General features: G+C 38.2%; 2 protein-coding genes across 2 annotated transcripts; one reads left to right on the forward strand and one right to left on the reverse strand.

The window, feature by feature from the left end:
- Positions 1-619: 619 nt before the first annotated feature.
- On the reverse strand, positions 620-2,769 carry BLOS2 (biogenesis of lysosome organelles complex 1 subunit-like protein). The gene is made up of 2 exons (XM_008799369.4): positions 2,570-2,769; positions 620-978 (listed from the first exon to the last, which is right to left on the reverse strand). The coding sequence occupies exons 1-2, from the start codon at positions 2,660-2,662 to the stop codon at positions 712-714; spliced, it is 360 nt and encodes a 119-aa protein (XP_008797591.1). The 5' UTR covers positions 2,663-2,769; the 3' UTR covers positions 620-711.
- Positions 2,770-9,825: 7,056 nt separating this feature from the next.
- Positions 9,826-14,353, forward strand: LOC103712773 (putative disease resistance protein At1g50180). The gene is made up of 2 exons (XM_008799394.6): positions 9,826-12,972; positions 14,089-14,353. The coding sequence occupies exon 1, from the start codon at positions 10,179-10,181 to the stop codon at positions 12,951-12,953; it is 2,775 nt and encodes a 924-aa protein (XP_008797616.4). The 5' UTR covers positions 9,826-10,178; the 3' UTR covers positions 12,954-12,972; positions 14,089-14,353.
- Positions 14,354-18,415: the final 4,062 nt, after the last annotated feature.

Here is an 18,415-nt window from a genome sequence, read left to right on the forward strand (position 1 = left end):
CAATTATGACGCATAGTCTGAACAATTTTTATCATTCAGGAAGATTATTATCCGATTCCTATCTCAACATCCAATAACTCTTCACTTTAGAAATGGTTAAGCATGCTAAAGAATCATCTTAGCATCCTTACGTTGTTCCCCTTTCCATGCAAAAGGTCCAGTCGGTACTGGCTTGTTGAGGATCGTTGCATGCAATTGGCGTTTTTTTTTTCTGCCTCTCCTTATCCTGAAGACCGCAGAAAAAAAAAAGAAAAAAAAAACAGAAAGAAGCTAGTAAAATGTGGATAAACATCAGTCATGGCAGCCATACTGCCTTTGGTTGCAGGGGCAATTAAATCTCATCATTTATACCAAAAGCAGAAATTAAAAATTGAGCAAATGGTAGAAGCGCACTAGCTTATTATGGCAGAAAGTTCTAATAACTTGCTAACATACTATTGAAGTTCTGGATGCAGAAGTAAATCATTCACCTTTACCAGAGACAGCACCAATCTTACTCTTCTCTGTTCAATACCTTCACCAGTCTTCCACCCCCTACCACCCACCAACCACATTATTGGTTTCTTCTATAAACATAAGCAACCAAACAAGTACTTCAATATGCTTTAATTGGAACCAATGACAAAAGATTGGCAGCTACCAATCAGCTCTTTTACTTATGAGATTGGTTTGAAAGAACAAAAAATCACTCAAATCTATGAACAAGAAATATTAAGTGGGTATGTTACGATATGCAGATTGTACTTTTTTTTCCAATAGACACACATATTTATCAAGCATCGAAACAACAGCTTCAAATTCAGTAACTTGCTGGTCTATCACATCAACCTGCTTCACATACTCATCAAAGCCCTGATTTTTCTCACTAAGTTGCTCCACGAAGACTCTTAGTCCAGATGCAACATCACTGAAACCATCGTATTCCTCTGCCACTCTTTGGTTCATCTTCTCCAGAAGCCGTAGTTGATTATTAGTTCCCTGAAACAGAAAGCGGCTCATTTAAGTGAAAACAGGATGGTAAATTTAATTTATTTTTTTTTAAAGAAAAGAGGATAATGCACATAATTATTGATATTTTAACCACAGTAAAAAAGGTTCTGCAAATTTAAATGTGACTGTGGAAAGAAATGACAGTTTCAACAATGATATAGAAATTTATCGATAATGCAGTTCTGCTTCAGAATCAAGTTCATTCTTGAAAGATGGAGGACAAAGAGGAAGGTAAAGAGTAGAATTGAGCAGTCAAGTTTCTTGCAAAGAGTTAGTACAAAGTTTCAGGACGTTGTCAGTACAATTTCTCCACAAATAAACAGTGGAAGGAGAAAGAATAGAATAGCGTATTTAAGGGAATTGACTAGGTCCTGATTAAATGAAGTTAATTAAACATTTAATGTAACTTTATCTTTGTAACCATTCATGACAAAAGCTTATCATGAAAATTTTATAAGATGAGGGCATCTTGTGCTGAACAACCAGAAATCTAAAGGCTACAGGAAGACAAGACCACAATGATTTTTAATAATTCGACAATTGAGTATGACTGTATATATCAAGGAACATTTGACACATAAGAAGCATGATCTTACAACAGATAATTTAATTTAATTGTGTTTATTCATGTTTGTCTCATTGCTTCAGATAACATAAAGCTAAATACGAAGACACATGAACTTACAGTCTCGATTAAGCAACAATATCAACCACCTACATGCCCAAAGCACCAAAGTTAGAAAGCTAGGATTTATTACAAATCTATAGATTTTCCATACGGAAGCAATGGTCAAATCTCTTTCTTTGTGATAGATTCTACAGCATTATTTTCCTCTCTCTTCCTTTCAACTACGATATTGAAAAACTTAACACCGTTCTTCATTCAATTCTGGAGTCAATCTTCCTGGGATGAACCCATGTTGCTTTTACAAAATCCATTTTTCTTTATCTTTTATCTACCACCCTATCCTATAAATCCACATCATAGCATTTGTGGAATAGATCAGGAAGGACAAAACACCAACGAGCAGTTAAAATAGATCCCTGAAACCTATCTTATCTGTTTAAGAGTATTTCTGATCTGAACTCACTGCAATTTGCACTCAATGATTTCATCCAACCCTGTTCCACAAAATCTCTCTATCTTGATCTAAAACTTATTTGACACTAGAAAAAAAAAGAATGTATCAATTTAACTACTGTTAAATTCATGGTCTCGATCTGCATACAAAGTGACCTCTGACATACAAACAGCATTCTTTTTTTCACCGAAAAGAAAGTAAGCCCATACAAAATTCATTAAGAGGAAAAAAGGCATCAAATTCGGTCAGAAAATTTCATATATACCAAATTAAATACCAGAAAATCCTTCTATTACGACCAATGAGATTTCCCAGCCAGATCAAATTCCAGTTCCATCGGACCAAAAATACCTAAAAAATTCCAAAAAGATCGCAACTTTCGTCCAAATATAACAAAAAATAGTTCGATCATCTCAAATCGGATCATAATGGACAAACTTCTACTCTTGGATTAAAACAAATGAAATCAGAGCAAAACGAGAATGAGGAGGGCCGACCTCGAGCTCGCCTTTGATCATGGAGGAGACGTTGGCGAAGAGATCCTCAAGCGATTCCGCGAGCTCGTCTCTCTCGGCCCCCTTCTCCGCCATGGCCCCTTCTCGACTCCAAAACCCTTATCTTCCAGTTCCGAAGGGGGCAAATAGCGCCCAGCTTGGATCTGTTCCGGTCCAATTAATCCCAGACCCGGTCCAGCCCAAAAGGGCGTTAACACCACTGCCGCCGGACCGAAACCAAAGATTGGATGGGGGAAAATAGAAAGAAATATTAACATGAGGTTGGTAACTATTTGTATTTATAAAAAGCATGTCAAATTATGACATAAGTTCAACTGCAACATTTCTATCGACAGTACTTAGGGTTACAGTTGATAGGCTGGAACCTAGTTACTGGGTTGGTATGATCAATTAATCATAGATTTAGTGTAAAACATGAGGAAAAAGCAAACTAAGTATTCCTTGAAGAGTTTTCTCTAAAGAAAGAAAGACAGAAAGCATTTCTTATAGAGAGCTGTATTTGATTGATTCCTTAATATTCATGATTTCCATGTCTTGATGTTTCTAGACCACGTTGCTGTGAAGCTTATAGTGAGTCATTTGGGATGTGTTGCAGGGAGTCATCAATGTTTCTTTAACTACATGAAATTGGAGTCATATGATGGAGGGTCATCATGCTGCAAGTATTCCATATGTCTACTTGGAATGCAGCATTTCTAGACATATCTTGATTTGTTCGATTCTCTCAACCTCTTCTACTTTGAGAAAAGTCTCTCAACATTAATAAATCTATCCAGGCGTATTTGGTTCGTGGCTGAAATTGGAATTAGAATCGAAATAGAAATAAAAAATGGCCATATCCTCCAATAAGTTTGGTTTATGACCGAAATCAGAATCAAAATCGAAATGAAATTTGAATACTTGGAAAGAGTAGGAATTGAATTTTGAAAATTAGGGCATTCTATTCCTTCGTAAAATCAGAATGGGAATAGGATTCTCGCAACCAAATAGCTGAAATGGGAGTTACTCGTTCTCATTCCCTCTCCAGAGTCCAATCCCTCTCCCCCCCCCCCCCCCCCAAAAAAAAAGCTCGTAGTTCTTTCAACCTCCATTCCACTATAAAAGGCCAGTAGAAGGTGTCTTAGGCCCCCATAAAAACCCTCAAGGTAGCATTTGATTACTCAAATGGAATTACCGAGGTAATCATAGATCGCTAGTGATCTTTATCTTAGGATAATCTGATCCCCAATAATTTAAGATCACCGCATTTGATATGCTATGTTCCAGTGATTAAAAATTCTAAATATCTATGAGTAAGATGTTTGGTGTTTCATGGAATTTCAAGATCACTTACCATATAATACCAAAATTACCCCCAATATATTCAATAAAAATATATTTATTAATCATATAAACTATATTATAATAAAATATTAATATATTTATTTATATATTATTTATTAATATATTCTATAAAAATTTATTTATTGGTCCTATAAATTATTAATCCTATAAGATATATTAATATTTTTATGTATACTTATAATATATTTTTTAATACTAATAATTATTTTGATAGAAAAATAAGGCAAATAAAAGTAAGATGTTAAATACTTTCATGATGTTAATATAAAATACAATAATATATTTCTGCTATAATTTAAAATTATCATTGAATAATAATATGGCAATAGTATAATTAATAATGTTTTCTAATATTAATATATCATATCAATACAATGTAATATCATATATATATATATATATAATATTGATATAATATACTAACGGTATATTTGTATACTATTTTTTTTTACGAAAGTGAGGGGCATTTTTGTCCTCAATTTTTAGCCTAAAATCACTATTTGGGTTGATTTTGAATTTCAGACCTCAAGAACGAGCATCCCATCATTGAGTTGGGCAGTAATTTGAGAGGTGGGGATGATTTGGGATCACTACCACGTATGATCACCTTAGTGCAACCAAACACGATGATTTAATTATCTCCATCCATATCACTTTTGATCTTGGGATGATCACCCTATACCAAATGCCCCCTAACTATGTTTGAAAAGGAAAAGACACACAAGGAGGGGTTGGGGGGGATCAAAAGTCTTAAAACAAGGATTGTATAACCATATACTGATCTAGATGCAATCAACCCTGTTCTATAGACCAACTTGCAAGACCAACTCCATGACAAATGATAAACTGGCCCAAATTTTGATGAGCCCCCACCAACAAAACTCTAAATCTTGCCGGCAAGTAAGGTCTTAGAGGCTATTTGAAACCTTGCGAGTGAAGATGCAACATAGTTCAGGTTGTAGTTTAATTAAGTTGCATGTAATTGAATTGTATTATAGTTGAACCTACACTATTTGAAAGGTTGCAGCTATAGATGTTGTAATTAGTGTTCTTTCTATCCGAATCGCTGTGGTTGAGAGTTGTAAGTTGAAAGGAGCCATTTTTTGGTTGGATGTAATAATATGAGCTGCAGTCACCCTATAAAGTGGTTATGAGCTTTTCCCTATTCTGAGTGATATGCAACATTTTTGAAATATTCTTTCAACCAGTTACAAAGTTAGTTGACTTAATTTATATGATTCTATGCTATAATAATTTCATATTTCACTAATACAAAACATACAATCTGCAATTTAAACTAAACAAAGATATTTGAACCACAAACTACATATTACCAAAACATTGTTCAAAGTACCAAACCACTAAAACATCACAGAATTAAGTATCACAATGCTCTAGCATGATCATGATCATTCATCCAACCATAGTTACATCTACATGAACTGGATAAAAAACTGAATCATGGAAGGTTCCCCTATTGCTAGTGTTATCTTTGTGACCACTGCTTGAACAATAGCCATAAGCGGTTGTCCCTATCTAAATCATACCAAGATACAAATAAAACCACAAAAAGTTGTCCATAGCATAAAAATCTAAAATCAAGATATGGCACCATAAGCTAATATAACTGCCACATTTACTATTAGCATAATATAGATTTTTTAAGTTAATATCCCCAAAATATTATAAACATCTACAACTTAGGATTTCACCAAAAAAATTTGTCAAAAGATGTTATTTGGATTTCTTGCCTCTGTATAATACCCAATATTCACTCGGTGCATAAACGATGTGGGAGAAAACACACACCTGTACAAGCCCTCACATACGATTCTCATGTAAACGTTAGCATTCTTGTCGGGCTAAGAATTCAGATCTAATCAAAATCAATCACAAAAATCCTGATTAGCTCATAGTTAGCCCTAAATAGGTCTATGCCATGATATCTTTAATTTATATAGGCTCCAGATGAGATCTGCTCAAATACTATTCATGATGATCTCATATCTAACTCAATAAAAAAAGTATTTTTTGAGTTCGGGATTAAAATCATAAGAATAATATTGATGATTCTACGGATTTTGGACCAGGAGGCAAACAATTAAAGGATCTCCCATGAATTGGTCTCTTCTACACGAAAAGCACAAAAGAAAGCTCCAGAATAATCACAACCCTACAAAATTAGAAACTAAATGACAAATTTGGCTTGGATCTACATAGACCCGAGGACGTTTTGATCTAGAATAGATATAGGGCTACCATTCCTAGCCTCTATTTCTTTGATCCCCGAGGTAAAATATTTATTGGAGTCGTTTTCCCAGTGGAAACTATAGATTTAGGCCAGGATGCTTGACGTCAGTTAGAGAGGGGAAAAGACAAAGCGGAGAAAGGAGAGAAAAAACTTGTTGATTTTTGTCACTTCGAAAGCAGTATGACAGGGAAATCGATGCCGGAGATAACACCGGAGCCGCCGGAGATGCGCCGGAGCTGTTCAGGAGGGTAGGGAAGCGCTTTGGACGTCAAGTCCTTAAGAAGCCCAGGGCTTCGCGAAACACCGTCGAGAGGATGGGGGGATGCGATGTGATGCGAGGAACCCCGGTAGCTCTACTGCGCACGTGCCGCTACTCGAGCGCCTGGGGTCCGGGGCCGCGCGCTACCAAAATTCGGGGCTCACCTGCAAGCTTGCCACGGCTGGACCTGCAACGCTTATTTCAAGGCACCTCCATACCGCAAGTAAATCCAAAGACTCCTAAAAGTGTCTCTTAACGTATGACAGGCCAGCAGCACGTAAGAATTAGCTATTTTTTTTATTCAACCTTTTTTTCTTCTTCTTTTGCTCTTTCCTTTCTTTAGTTATTCATTGCAGCCGTTGATTATTTCTTAACGTATGATAGGCTAGCAGCAACTAAGGACTAGTTTTTTTTCTTATTTAGCTCTTTCTTTTTTTTACTCCTTTTTTTATTAGTCCTTAATTGTAGCTATTGATTATTTCAAACTCTTGTATACATAAGCAAAACATACAATAATACAATAATAAGGCACAAAGCATCTTTCCTCCAATCTTGAGTTTCTTCATATTTTCTCATGGTATCGGAGCAATTTTATTTTTTTTTTCATGGCGTCATCTTCGAGTTCATCCTTGAGTTCTATCTCGAGTGCCTTTGCTTCCATGCCTCATATGGCTGCTGATCAATCCAGCCCATATTTTCTCCATCATGGCAATAGCCCAAGCACCACGTTGGTCTCACAGCCCTTTGATGGTGATAACTACCACACCTGGAGCCGTTCCATATGGTGTTGAGTGCCAAGCACAAAATAGAGTTTATTAATGGGTCTCTTCCCGGGCCAAGCCCGACTGATCCCTTGTGTATGTCATGGGTTTGTTGCAACCACATAGTCCACTCTTGTATCATCAATTCTATCTCCAAAGAACTGAGTGTTAGCATGATCTACATCGACAATGCCCGTGTGAGCTGCCACCGCCGCTGTCGCGGGATTCGCCGCTTGGCCACCGGACTAGCTACCTTAGACTGAGATGCATCCTCTCCGCCGCTCATTGGTAAGTCTCATTCCCTCTATTTTCCTGTTCCGGAGCCTCCTTCCTCTGTTCCAGCCCCAAACCGAGAACGCCCTCGATTTTCTTCTTCTCGTCGGCCGTTGCAGCAACCAACGGCTGCTACTGCCACCGACGGCTAGCCGTCGGCCACCCAGGTCGGCCGCTGCTGGATCCTCTCCTCTTTTCCCTCTCCTTCCTCTCTTCTTTCCCTCCTTCCTCCTAGATTCAATGGAGTGAAGAACACCATTTTGGCCACGTTCAAATTTGGGCCCAATTCATTTATTTGGGCCCTACTAGGCTATGCCCATTATAGGCCCAATTTGGGCCTACTTCAGTCATTTTGAGCCCTGTTAGGCCGTGCCTATTGTTGGGCCATGTTTACCCATTGTGGGCCTGTTCACCTGTTGGGGGCTCGTTCATCAATTGTGGGCCCGCTCATCTGTTGTGGGCCTGTTCACCTATTGTGGGCCCGTTCATCCGTTGTGGGCTTGTTCATCCATTATGGGCTCGTTCATCCATTGTGGGCTCGTTCATCTGTTGTGGGCCTGTTCATCCGTTGTAGTCCTATTTATCTATTGTGGGCTGTATTTATTTTAGGCCCTATTCATCTATTGTGGGCCGTGATAATTCATTTTGGTCCCTGCTCATTTATTGTTCGTTGTATTCCTTTTGGGCCCTATTCATCTATTGTGGGCCGAGTCCGTTCATTATGGACGAGATACATTGATTGATCCAAGTCGACTCAGACCAAATATATCTTTTCTGATTTTGGTCAAACCAGACTGAATAAGCCAAGCCTCTGATTCGACCTAACTAAGTAGATCAAGCCCAAAAGCTCAAATATCCTTAGATTGTATATTTCTTTCTCTCTCTAAGCAAGCCCACATTCTGACTAGATCCAGGCCTTTCCTCTGATGGTCGATCCGAAACATTCGGACCAAGCCCAAGACCAGGATCAGACCAAATCCAAACCCGAGCTGAGATTCTCTCTCCTCCTTTTTTTCCTCTAGACAAGCTCGGGGATCGTAGTATAAACCCTATCTTTCTTGTAGCTTGGATCCAAGTTGACCCAGATTGGAAACTCCGAACCATACCGGTACCCGGGCGATAGACCAGCCGTTACTTCAGCCTCAGATAGATTAGACCACTTTCGATCTTTACCTCTGACCTATTGAATCCTCCTTGCTCGGACTGAATTGATCTGGAGGCATGAAACCATAATATTTGATTTTGACTTCTGAATTTATGTTAAAATTTATAATATTTTAATGATATTAAACAGGTGTATGGGACATGTTTGCCCGAAGTGGGATTTAAAGCAAAAAGAGATAAATAACTTAATGCTTCATAGCGTATTTTTCAAATTATTCGGTAAAATAACTATTAGTTGATTAAATTTTGAGATATATTTTGTACTTAGTAAAATGGGTTACATATGTTAAATATTATTTGAAAATTATGTAATGTGCTATGAAATCTGTAAAGTGTGATTGGGCAAATTATGAAAAATCTATTTTGTATATATGTATGTATTCTCAGCATTGCTATGATTTGGCCCTGTCAATGGAGATTATTCGTTGGCCCTGTTGACTTGTAATCTGTGAGGAATCGGTTTCGACACCGTACTACCGTTTGTTTAGAATAGTGGTATTTGAATACTGTACCACCGGTGGTTAATAATAGTAGCGTCTGGCACTTTGTGCGACCCATGCCACTGGGTTACATGGCCGTAGCCTATTTATGTTGGAATTCTGGTATCATAATTTTTATGAAAATGCTTAGTAAATTTCAAAAGAAAAAAAATATGTTATTTGTGATTTATTTTTCAGTCATTGTTTTGTACTTTGATTAATTATCTGGCATGCTTTGACCCCATTCTGAGGTATTATGTTGCTTACTGGGCTAGTGTAGCTCATTATTTTATTTTTTCTATTTCATATCGAGAGGCATGATCGTACGGGATTGGGAAGTGGGCTAGATTTTCTGATGATTTTTTTAGTTATTGGCATTTTAGAGAGACTAGTTAGAGTATTTAATTTATGTTGACATATAGCATTTTGAAACTTTGGAAGTTTACTTTGAATAAATTATTGATAAAAAAATTTAGAAATTTGCCATTACTTTGATATGATCTGCAGCCATACATGCAGGCATATGTTATCTGCCTTCGGGTTCGAAGCGTAACACTTGTAGTATATAAATGTTAATGTTTTGTGGGAAAAAGAATAAAAAGTTGAAAGGAATGTTCTTGATGTATGTTCGCAGTGCAGATAAACAATTATATAAGCTGGGCCTCATGCCGTGTTTCTTCTCCTGTTCGTGACAACTTGGGAACAGCATCTCAACTTTGGGATAAAGTTCGTCTGAAGTTCCTTGGCAAGGGGGGCTTCCAAAGTTAAATCTTACAAGAAAGATGAGATGTTGTCCCGAAGTTGAATTTTAATTAATAAATTTTGGGGGAAGTTTCTCACTTCCTCCATTCTTTCCTCAAAAAAGGAAAATTCCATGGCTATTGCTGAAGGAAAGCATCAGATTCTGTTCTTTTCTTTCTTTCTTTTTTCTTGATGACGGAAAGCATCAGAATTGAGCTCTTGTTCCGGAGAGAAAAAGGCCTCTCCCTCTTCCTCTTGGCTCCTCCATTTGACCGTATTGTCTCAAACCTTAATCCTGTGAGGAGTGAGGGAAGGAGATATGGTTCAGTCTCTGGTTTCCAATGTCGTGTCTCAGCTTACCAACCTTCTCATCCAAGAAGCTGCTTCCTTGGGTGGTGTGCATGATCAGATCGAATGGGTGAAAACAGAACTCCATCTATTGCAAGGCTTCCTCAAAGATGCAGACTCCAGAAGGAAGAGAGGAGACGAAAGAGTGGAGAATTGGATACGGGAGTTAAGAGATGTGGCATATGAAGTGGAAGACATCATAGACAGGGTCAAGTTCATGGCTGAGAGGCTCAGGCAACGTCAGAGGAGAGGCTTCATGGGCACAATTTCAAGGTACTCTCACAAACCTTGGGAATTGATTACCCTTTATAAAATTGGTTCTGAAATTGGAAAAATAAAGGAAAAGATCAAGAATATTTCCGAGAGCAAAGATAGATATGGCATTGCTAATCTAGGTGAAAGTAGTGCTGCGAATGAAAGTTCTCAATCACTTAGAGAATCCTCTCCTCACTCTTATGATGACAACATTGAAGTTATAGGCTTCGAGAATGATAAGAAAGAAATAATGAGTCAATTGCTTGATGGGAATGAGAAAACACGATGTGTAATTTCTATAGTGGGCATGGGTGGGCTAGGCAAGACCACCCTGGCAAGAAAAGTATATAATGACCCCGCAATTGGTAAACATTTTGATACCTTTGCTTGGGTTTCAGTTTCTCAGAGCTACCGAGGTATCGAGCTACTCAAGGACATCATGGGAAAAGTAATGGGAATCAAAAAGAAGAAAGAAACAACTACAGAAATTACAGCAGAAGGCTTACAGCTGATGGGTGAAGAAGACGTGAGACACAGGCTCCGTGATTTCCTAAGAGACAAAAAGTATTTGGTCGTGATGGATGATGTATGGAGAGTTGATGCATGGAGAGAAATGCAGCGAGTCTTTCCTGATGAGAACAAAGGTAGCAGAATACTGCTTACTACTCGTGAGATGGAAGTTGCAAACCGTGCCAGGACACGCTTTCCTCCATATGAACTGCACACTCTGAATGACACACAGAGTTTGGAACTCTTGTGGAGGAAAGCATCTCCATCAAAACAAGATGTCCCCACTGATTTGAAGGAATTGGCCCAGGCGCTTGCAAAGAGGTGTGGTGGACTTCCTCTTGCACTGGTGGCGTTAGGGGGCTTTCTATCAGGGAAAGATCCTAACTATGATGAGTGGTCGAGTGTAGCTCAGAGCATGGATTGGGAAGACAGTGGAGATAGGCAGCAGTGCTTCAATATATTGGGTTTAAGTTACAATGAGTTGCCATATCCATTAAAACCATGTTTTCTATACATCGCTGCGTTTCCAGAGGACTCCATTATCTCTACTTCCAAATTAGTGAGGTTGTGGGTCGCCGAAGGGTTCATACCCCAAGAGCAAACAAGGACAATGGAAGAAACCGCCAGGGACTGGTTGCATAAGTTGGTCCAGAGGTGCATGATTCAGGTTGTCAAGAGAAGCAAGGCTCATGGGCGGGTTAAGAGCATACGCATCCATGATCTGCTACGCGACTTTGGCCTTGAAGAAGCCAAAAAGGATGAATTTCTTCATGTTTGCAGTTGTGCCGACATGGCAGTATCTAGTCATATATCGAGTCATCGGGCAGCTTTCCACAGTCGTACGCAAGACGAGGTTGCTGTTTCCTCGCGGCGTCTCCGCACTTTGCTGGGTTTCAATTTAAGTTTGACTAATGGGCGAAGATTTTTGAACGGGTTAAAATTATTAAGGGTGCTGGATTTGGAGGGCACGAGAGATTTGAAAAAGTTACCGAAACAGATCGGCAGCATGATTCATTTACGATACCTGGGATTGAGCAACACTGGTTTGAAGAGACTGCCATCTTCCATTCGACATCTCTTGAATCTGCAAGTTTTGGATGTGAGAGACACATGCATTTATTGGCTTCCGAAATCATTTTGGAAAATCCGGACGCTGAGGCACGTATATATTAATATAGTGATGTTTCTAATTGCACCGATAAGTGGCGAACACAAGAACTTGCAGACTTTAAGAATCCAGGGCTATGGATTCGATATGGATGCTATGTATATCGTCCGTTCGCTAGGCGTAAGATTCATCAAAAATTGGGTTACTACACCAGGCTTTACTCTGAAGGTGGCGATTGACGAAGCATGTGAGAGAATGTTTGGAGAATCACTCGGAAAAGCACTCGAGAAAATGGACAGCCTTCTCTCCTTGACTCTGAGTTTGCCTATACGTAACATCCCTGGGGACGTCCTTTTCGCTCAGGCACCAAACCTGCACCAGCTCCGTTCATTGAACCTATGGGGACGGTTGTTACTCAAACAACAACAGCAGCTCCTAGATAGCAGTCATGTCCTGCCAAACCTCACCAAGCTCAAGTTATCTTATTCCAAATTGGAGCAAGACCCAATGCCCGTGCTGGAGAAGCTGCCAAACCTCAGGTTTCTCCTACTGGCAATAGAAGCATACGTAGGGAATAGCATGTCGTGTTCTTCTGCTGGTGGCTTTCCTCGACTGCAACACTTGAAATTAGCCTATCTAAACAATTTAGAGGAATGGAGAGTGGAGGTTGGGGCGATGCCCAGCCTCACCCACTTAATTATCTATTCGTGCAATAAATTGAAGATGCTTCCTGAGGGATTGCAGCAGGTGACCACCCTACGGCAACTGAATCTGATTTTCATGCCCCGTGAGTTCAATGACAGGGTCAGAAATGAGGATGGGTACAAGGTCCGACACATCCCCTCCATTATTTTTGAACATGAGCTGCACTGACATAATATCATCAGTACCTGTAAGTCACTCCCTCTCTCCTCTATTTCCTCTGTTATTTCCATCCCTCAAGATTCTGCTAATAGAATAAATTTCTTGCATGAGTGAATAAGCTCAAAGCTTGTAATTGTAGCAGGCTACATGTTTGATATAATATCATGCAGAATATTATGATTTATTTCTCTTTGATCTTCGAACGTTCTAATTGCTGAAATTCTCGTTCCGTTATCTAGCTTAAGAAAACAGAGCATTGAACTCAACCAAGTACTGCTGATCTTACTGGAGATTGAACTTCACTATTTCTGGTTGTATTTTGTCAAATACAAATAGTTAGATGACAGAATGTGATAACTCAATCAACCTCTTACAACACCTCATGCATTAAGACATTAATAACACCATTCATAAACCTAGGACCGGTCAAGAACAATTAGAAAAAGTAGAAAGTAGACATTGAAAAGCTCAGAGTATGTACTCTAAACATTAGGGGTAAATGATTGTTATCACGGTCGGCTGTGATACTATGACTCCTTCAACGTGTTCATTTTTATTTAATCAAAAGGTGGTAACCCACCAATCCAACAATTGACTGTTAATATGTTTCTTGTGCTTACGTAAATGACACAGCAACGTGCACTAATTCTCTTGCTGCTTTCATTTTTTAAAGTTCCAATCATGACTTAATTTATCTACCGAGATTTGTTAAAAAAATTGAATTCATTGGTAGGGAAAATCAAAAATTTGGAATATTATATTCAACATAGACGTTTCCAGTTAAATGACTGCAAAGGATTTGGCACAGCTCTTCTTTTCCAAATCATAGATAACTTTGTAATTTCAAATATAATGCCGACTACTAATATATTGTTGGCACTTTAGTAAACCTAAATGCACCCTTCACTTAGAATCCACAATGTGGGTAAAGATGAATATCATTGAAAGAATCTGGGTTCTCGCTAGTTTTGAGTTTTTTCTTCATTCAATGCATCAAGGAATTTATTTCTAGTTCCTTCTAAAAGGCTGGGTTTTTATTTATTTGCTAAATTTCCACTGTGCCAAAGGTTGCCCATGCTTCCAGTGAATAACTTTACCATTTCCATCTAAGTAAGTAACAACTATGGTGTTTCTTGTCTTGCAGGGTGATTACTTTAATTGGCGTTAGCTGAAGTGATGATCCAGTCCATAAGGTTTTCTGGCTTTCTTTAAGGCAGCATTTCTAGCTATTTCTTATGGAACCATGGAACTCTTAATTGTATTAGTTGTTATTTTTTATTTCCACGCATATATTTCTTTAGATTTGATGGAATTGTTAATTTTCTGTAATGTATTTAATAATGCTTTTGACACATGAACTTCTATTTCAACTTGCAAATACTTGGTGATATATATTATATTTTGATGCAGTCTTCTTTTCTAATGTTTCCTCAGTAGCATCCTTAAAACAATAGCTTCGTACATTCTTCGATTTAATATTAGCATATTCACTGAATTTGTATCTCAACCTTGCATAAAGTTCATGTCTCTCTATGTTTTTTTCCAAGAGAAGCATGAGCAAAGCTCCACTTGGCTTCAATAAGATCATGATGTAAAGTTCATTTTTTCCAATTACCCTTATTGCCAATGGCTTGGGAGAAACGGTCTGTGACATTTCAAAAGAAGATAGATGAGGAAATAAGTTTTCTTTTTCTTTGGAGTTCTTTATAAATAGGCTCAAAAAAGAAAGCCGTTTTCAGGGAGAACCAAAACAAATTCTACTTTCATTCTCCAAATTGTCGAAAAAAAAAATCTTATTTTGTCCTCTTTTTCATTAAATCTCTATGATCAGATGATATTTTATATCTTCACCCAGCTTAGAAATAGAAAAGAAATAGAAGTTTTATCTGAATATCATCTGTTAACAAATATTTGGAAAAGTCTATTTCCAACAATTGAATACAATTATAGGTGCATTTGACAAAGATTTCTCTATTCCAATCCTTCAGATTTTTGCAAACTGCGGATGCAAATTTGACATGGTTATTTTAAATTAATTGGTAAATTTTTTTACTTAAACCAATCACTTGTGATTAAGTGAAGTTGTAGACCCTACGAATCCTGAAAATTGGGCCTATCGCATCCCAAATGCACGACTTTGGTTAGCATGTGACACGGCTGCGTTTTGTATGGTGTAAAACTCTAAAAAAATATGCGAGGTTTATTGGATGGACAAAACATCAATGAAATCAGTGGTATAAGCTCCAAAGCATTAAAAAAAATGTACGAGCTCCAAAGCGTCAAGGTCCTGCGAGTCGTGCCTTTCTCTAGTCCTATCTGGAGTCAGTGGTAAGGAAAGCGGACCGTAGTTGCGACGCTGCCCCGAGGGAATCGACTTCCACGCCAACTTTCTGAACCTTTTTTTTATTTTTTGTGCAGAGAAAAATGAAAACATGAGGGTGCTTCTCAAAACACTTCAACAAAAATATTTTATAAATATGTTAACATATTTCTTAATAATAATTATAAATATTAATTATTTAATATCTTAATATATTAATTAATAAATATTAATTACTGGTAGATGATTAACAAATATTTATTAGTTATCAAAAAAATCTAACATACGATTTATTAACAATAATATATTATTTATATTACAAATAAAATTTATTTGTAATAGAAATATATTTTATGATATATGCATAATTAATTTTTAAAATATTTACTATATCATGTAAATATATTTCAATATTCGAAATATCTAATGTATTTCAATATGCAGTGATAATGGCTTTGAATTTGAAATGCGAGATTTCTTTGCTGAAAAGGGAGTTATTCATCAACGGAGTTGCGTCAACACACCCCAACAATATGGAGTTGTTGAATGCAAACACCAATACATACTCAATGTTGCTCGTGCACTCCATTTCCAAGCTAGCCTTTCTCTTCAATTTTGGGAAGATTGCGTACTTACAGCCACCTACCTTATCAATCGCCCCCCAACTCCACTTCTCTTAGACAAGTCTCCTTACGAACTTCTTTTTTCTTCCAAGTCATCATATTCTCATTTGCGCATTTTTGGATGCTTGTGTTATGCTTCGACTAATGCTACCAATCGTTCCAACTTTGATGCCCGTGCTAGGCATGGTCTTTCCTTTGGTTACCTATATGGTGTCAAGGGTTACAAAATTCTTGACTTTGACACTCATGCAATCTTCATTTCTCGGGACGTTGTTTTTCATGAAACGATATTTTCCTACCACAATCATTCTTCTGAAACTTCAATTGTGCTTCCTCGTCCCATTCCTAAACACGTGCCAACTTCCTCCTCGCCTCCACCCGGGACCACCACTGCTCCTTCAACCTTGCCACCGCACCTTTCCAACCCAAGGCGATCTTCATGGCCACGGCAATAACCAGGATACTTGCAGGACTATCATTGCCATCTAGTGTCATCTCCTAAATCTTCCCAATCATCCACTATGTGGTCTGGTCTCCAGTAGTTAGGTACTCCTCATGATCTTTCTTTATCGCTCTCGTATGATCGCTTGTCTCCCCTCATCATGATTTTGCTTTAGCTATATGTTCCCATATCGAACCTCGCACCTTTCAGTATGTTGTTAAACATGGTCACTGGCGTGATGCCACGGCTACTAAGATTCTAGCACTTGAGGAGAACAATACTTGGACAATCACTACGCTTCCTCTTAACAAGCATCCAGTCGATTGCAAGTGGATTTATAAAATCAAGTACAAATCTGATGGCACCATCGAGCGTTACAAAGCTCGCTTAGTGGCCAAAGGTTATACTCGATGAGAAGGTTTTGAATACCATGACACATTTTCTCTTGTAGCCAAATTAACTATTGTTCGATGTCTTCTGGCCGTAGCAGCTATCAAGAATTGGGAGTTGCACCAACTTAATGTCAACAATGCCTTCCTTCATGGTGACCTCCATGAGGAAGTATACATGTCCCTTCCACCGGATTTCTCTAGTCAGGGGGAGCATCAGGTGTGTTATTTCAACAAATCTCTTTATGGCTTGAAACAAGCCTCTCGGTATTGGTTCTTTAAGTTCTCTAGCACTCTTCAAGAGCATGGCTTTATACAAGCCTCAGGTGATCATTCTCTTTTTACGCGGGTACATGGACTTCTTTTACAGCTCTCCTTGTTTATGTCGATGATATTATCATCGCCGGTAATGATAATGCTTCTATTGCTGACCTTAGAGCCTTTATTCATGGTCGTTTTAAGACTAAAGATCTGGTCCTCTCAAATATTTCTTGGGCTTAGAAGTAGCTCGTACTTTCAAAGGAATTTCTTTATGCCAGCGCAAGTATGCTCTATAAATTGTTGCAGATTGTGGTCTTCTTGGCTTCAAACCCATCATTTTTTCCATGGTTTAAAATCTGAAGCTCACCAAGACAGATGGCCCCTCTCTGGATGATCCCACAAATTATCGTCGACTAATTGGACGTTTACTGTATCTCACGATTACCCGCCCGGACCTATCCTATACTATTCAGATTCTCAGTCAATTATGGATAGCCCTCATCAACCTTAAATAGATGCGGCTACACAGGTTATTCGTTATATCAAAGGGACCCCAGGTCAAGGAATATTTTTTCCTTCATCTTCTCCTCTACATTTGAAGGCTTTTTGTGACTCGAATTGGGTTGGTTGTCCTGGTACTCACCGGTGACAAGCATCTTCCTTGGTGATTCTCCTATTTCTTAGAAATCAAAGAAACAAAGTATTGTCTCTCGTTCTTCGGTAGAAGCTGAGTATCCCGCCATGGCTTCCACTTGTTGCGAACTTACTTGGTTGTTAACTGCTCTACAAACTTTACAGATACAACATCCCCAACCTGCTCGCTTATTTTGGGACAACCAAGCTGTTTTGCACATTGTTGTGAATCTCGTCTTCCACGAACGAACGAAATATATAGAAATTGATTGTCATCTCATTCGCGAATAATTGCAAGCTGGTGTTGTTCGCACTCTTCATGCTTCTTCTGAGCATCAGATTGGTGATCTTTTTACAAAACCATTGGGCTCCGATCAGTTTAATTTTCTCATCAGCAAGTTGGGTGTGTATAACATACACACTCCACCTTGAAGGGGAGTCTTAACGTATGACAGGTTAGCAGCAAGCAAGGATTAGCTATTTTCCTTATTTAACTCTTTTTTTGTTTTGCTCCTTCCTTTCTTTAGTCCTTCATTGCAGCCATTGATTATTTCTTAACATATGACAGGCTAGCAGCAAGCAAAGACTAGTTGTTTTTCTTATTTAGTTCTTTCTTTTTTTTGCTCCTTCCTTTCATTAGTCCTTAATTGCAGCTATTGATTATTTCAAACTCTTGTATATATAGATAAAGCATACAGCAATACAACAACAAGGCACAAAGCATCTTTCCTCCAATCTTGGGTTTCTTCATATTTTGTCAGTATCTTATTAACTTGGCTTCATTCAAAAATCTAGCCAAACTT

This window comes from Phoenix dactylifera, chromosome 2, assembly GCF_051530095.1.
Source record: "Phoenix dactylifera cultivar Ajwa chromosome 2, Ajwa_hap1_PhDact_Kaust_v1.1, whole genome shotgun sequence".
Classification (NCBI taxonomy): Eukaryota; Viridiplantae; Streptophyta; class Magnoliopsida; order Arecales; family Arecaceae; genus Phoenix; species Phoenix dactylifera.

Bases quoted from the DNA above. Each gene is read 5' to 3' on its own strand.
- BLOS2 (XM_008799369.4), bottom strand. From the start codon at position 2,662: ATGGCGGAGAAGGGGGCCGAGAGAGACGAGCTCGCGGAATCGCTTGAG. The intron at 979-2,569 runs GTCGGCCCTCCT...TTTCTGTTTCAG, and splicing joins TGATCAAAGGCGAGCTCGAG to GGAACTAATAATCAACTACG.
- LOC103712773 (XM_008799394.6), top strand. From the start codon at position 10,179: ATGGTTCAGTCTCTGGTTTCCAATGTCGTGTCTCAGCTTACCAACCTT.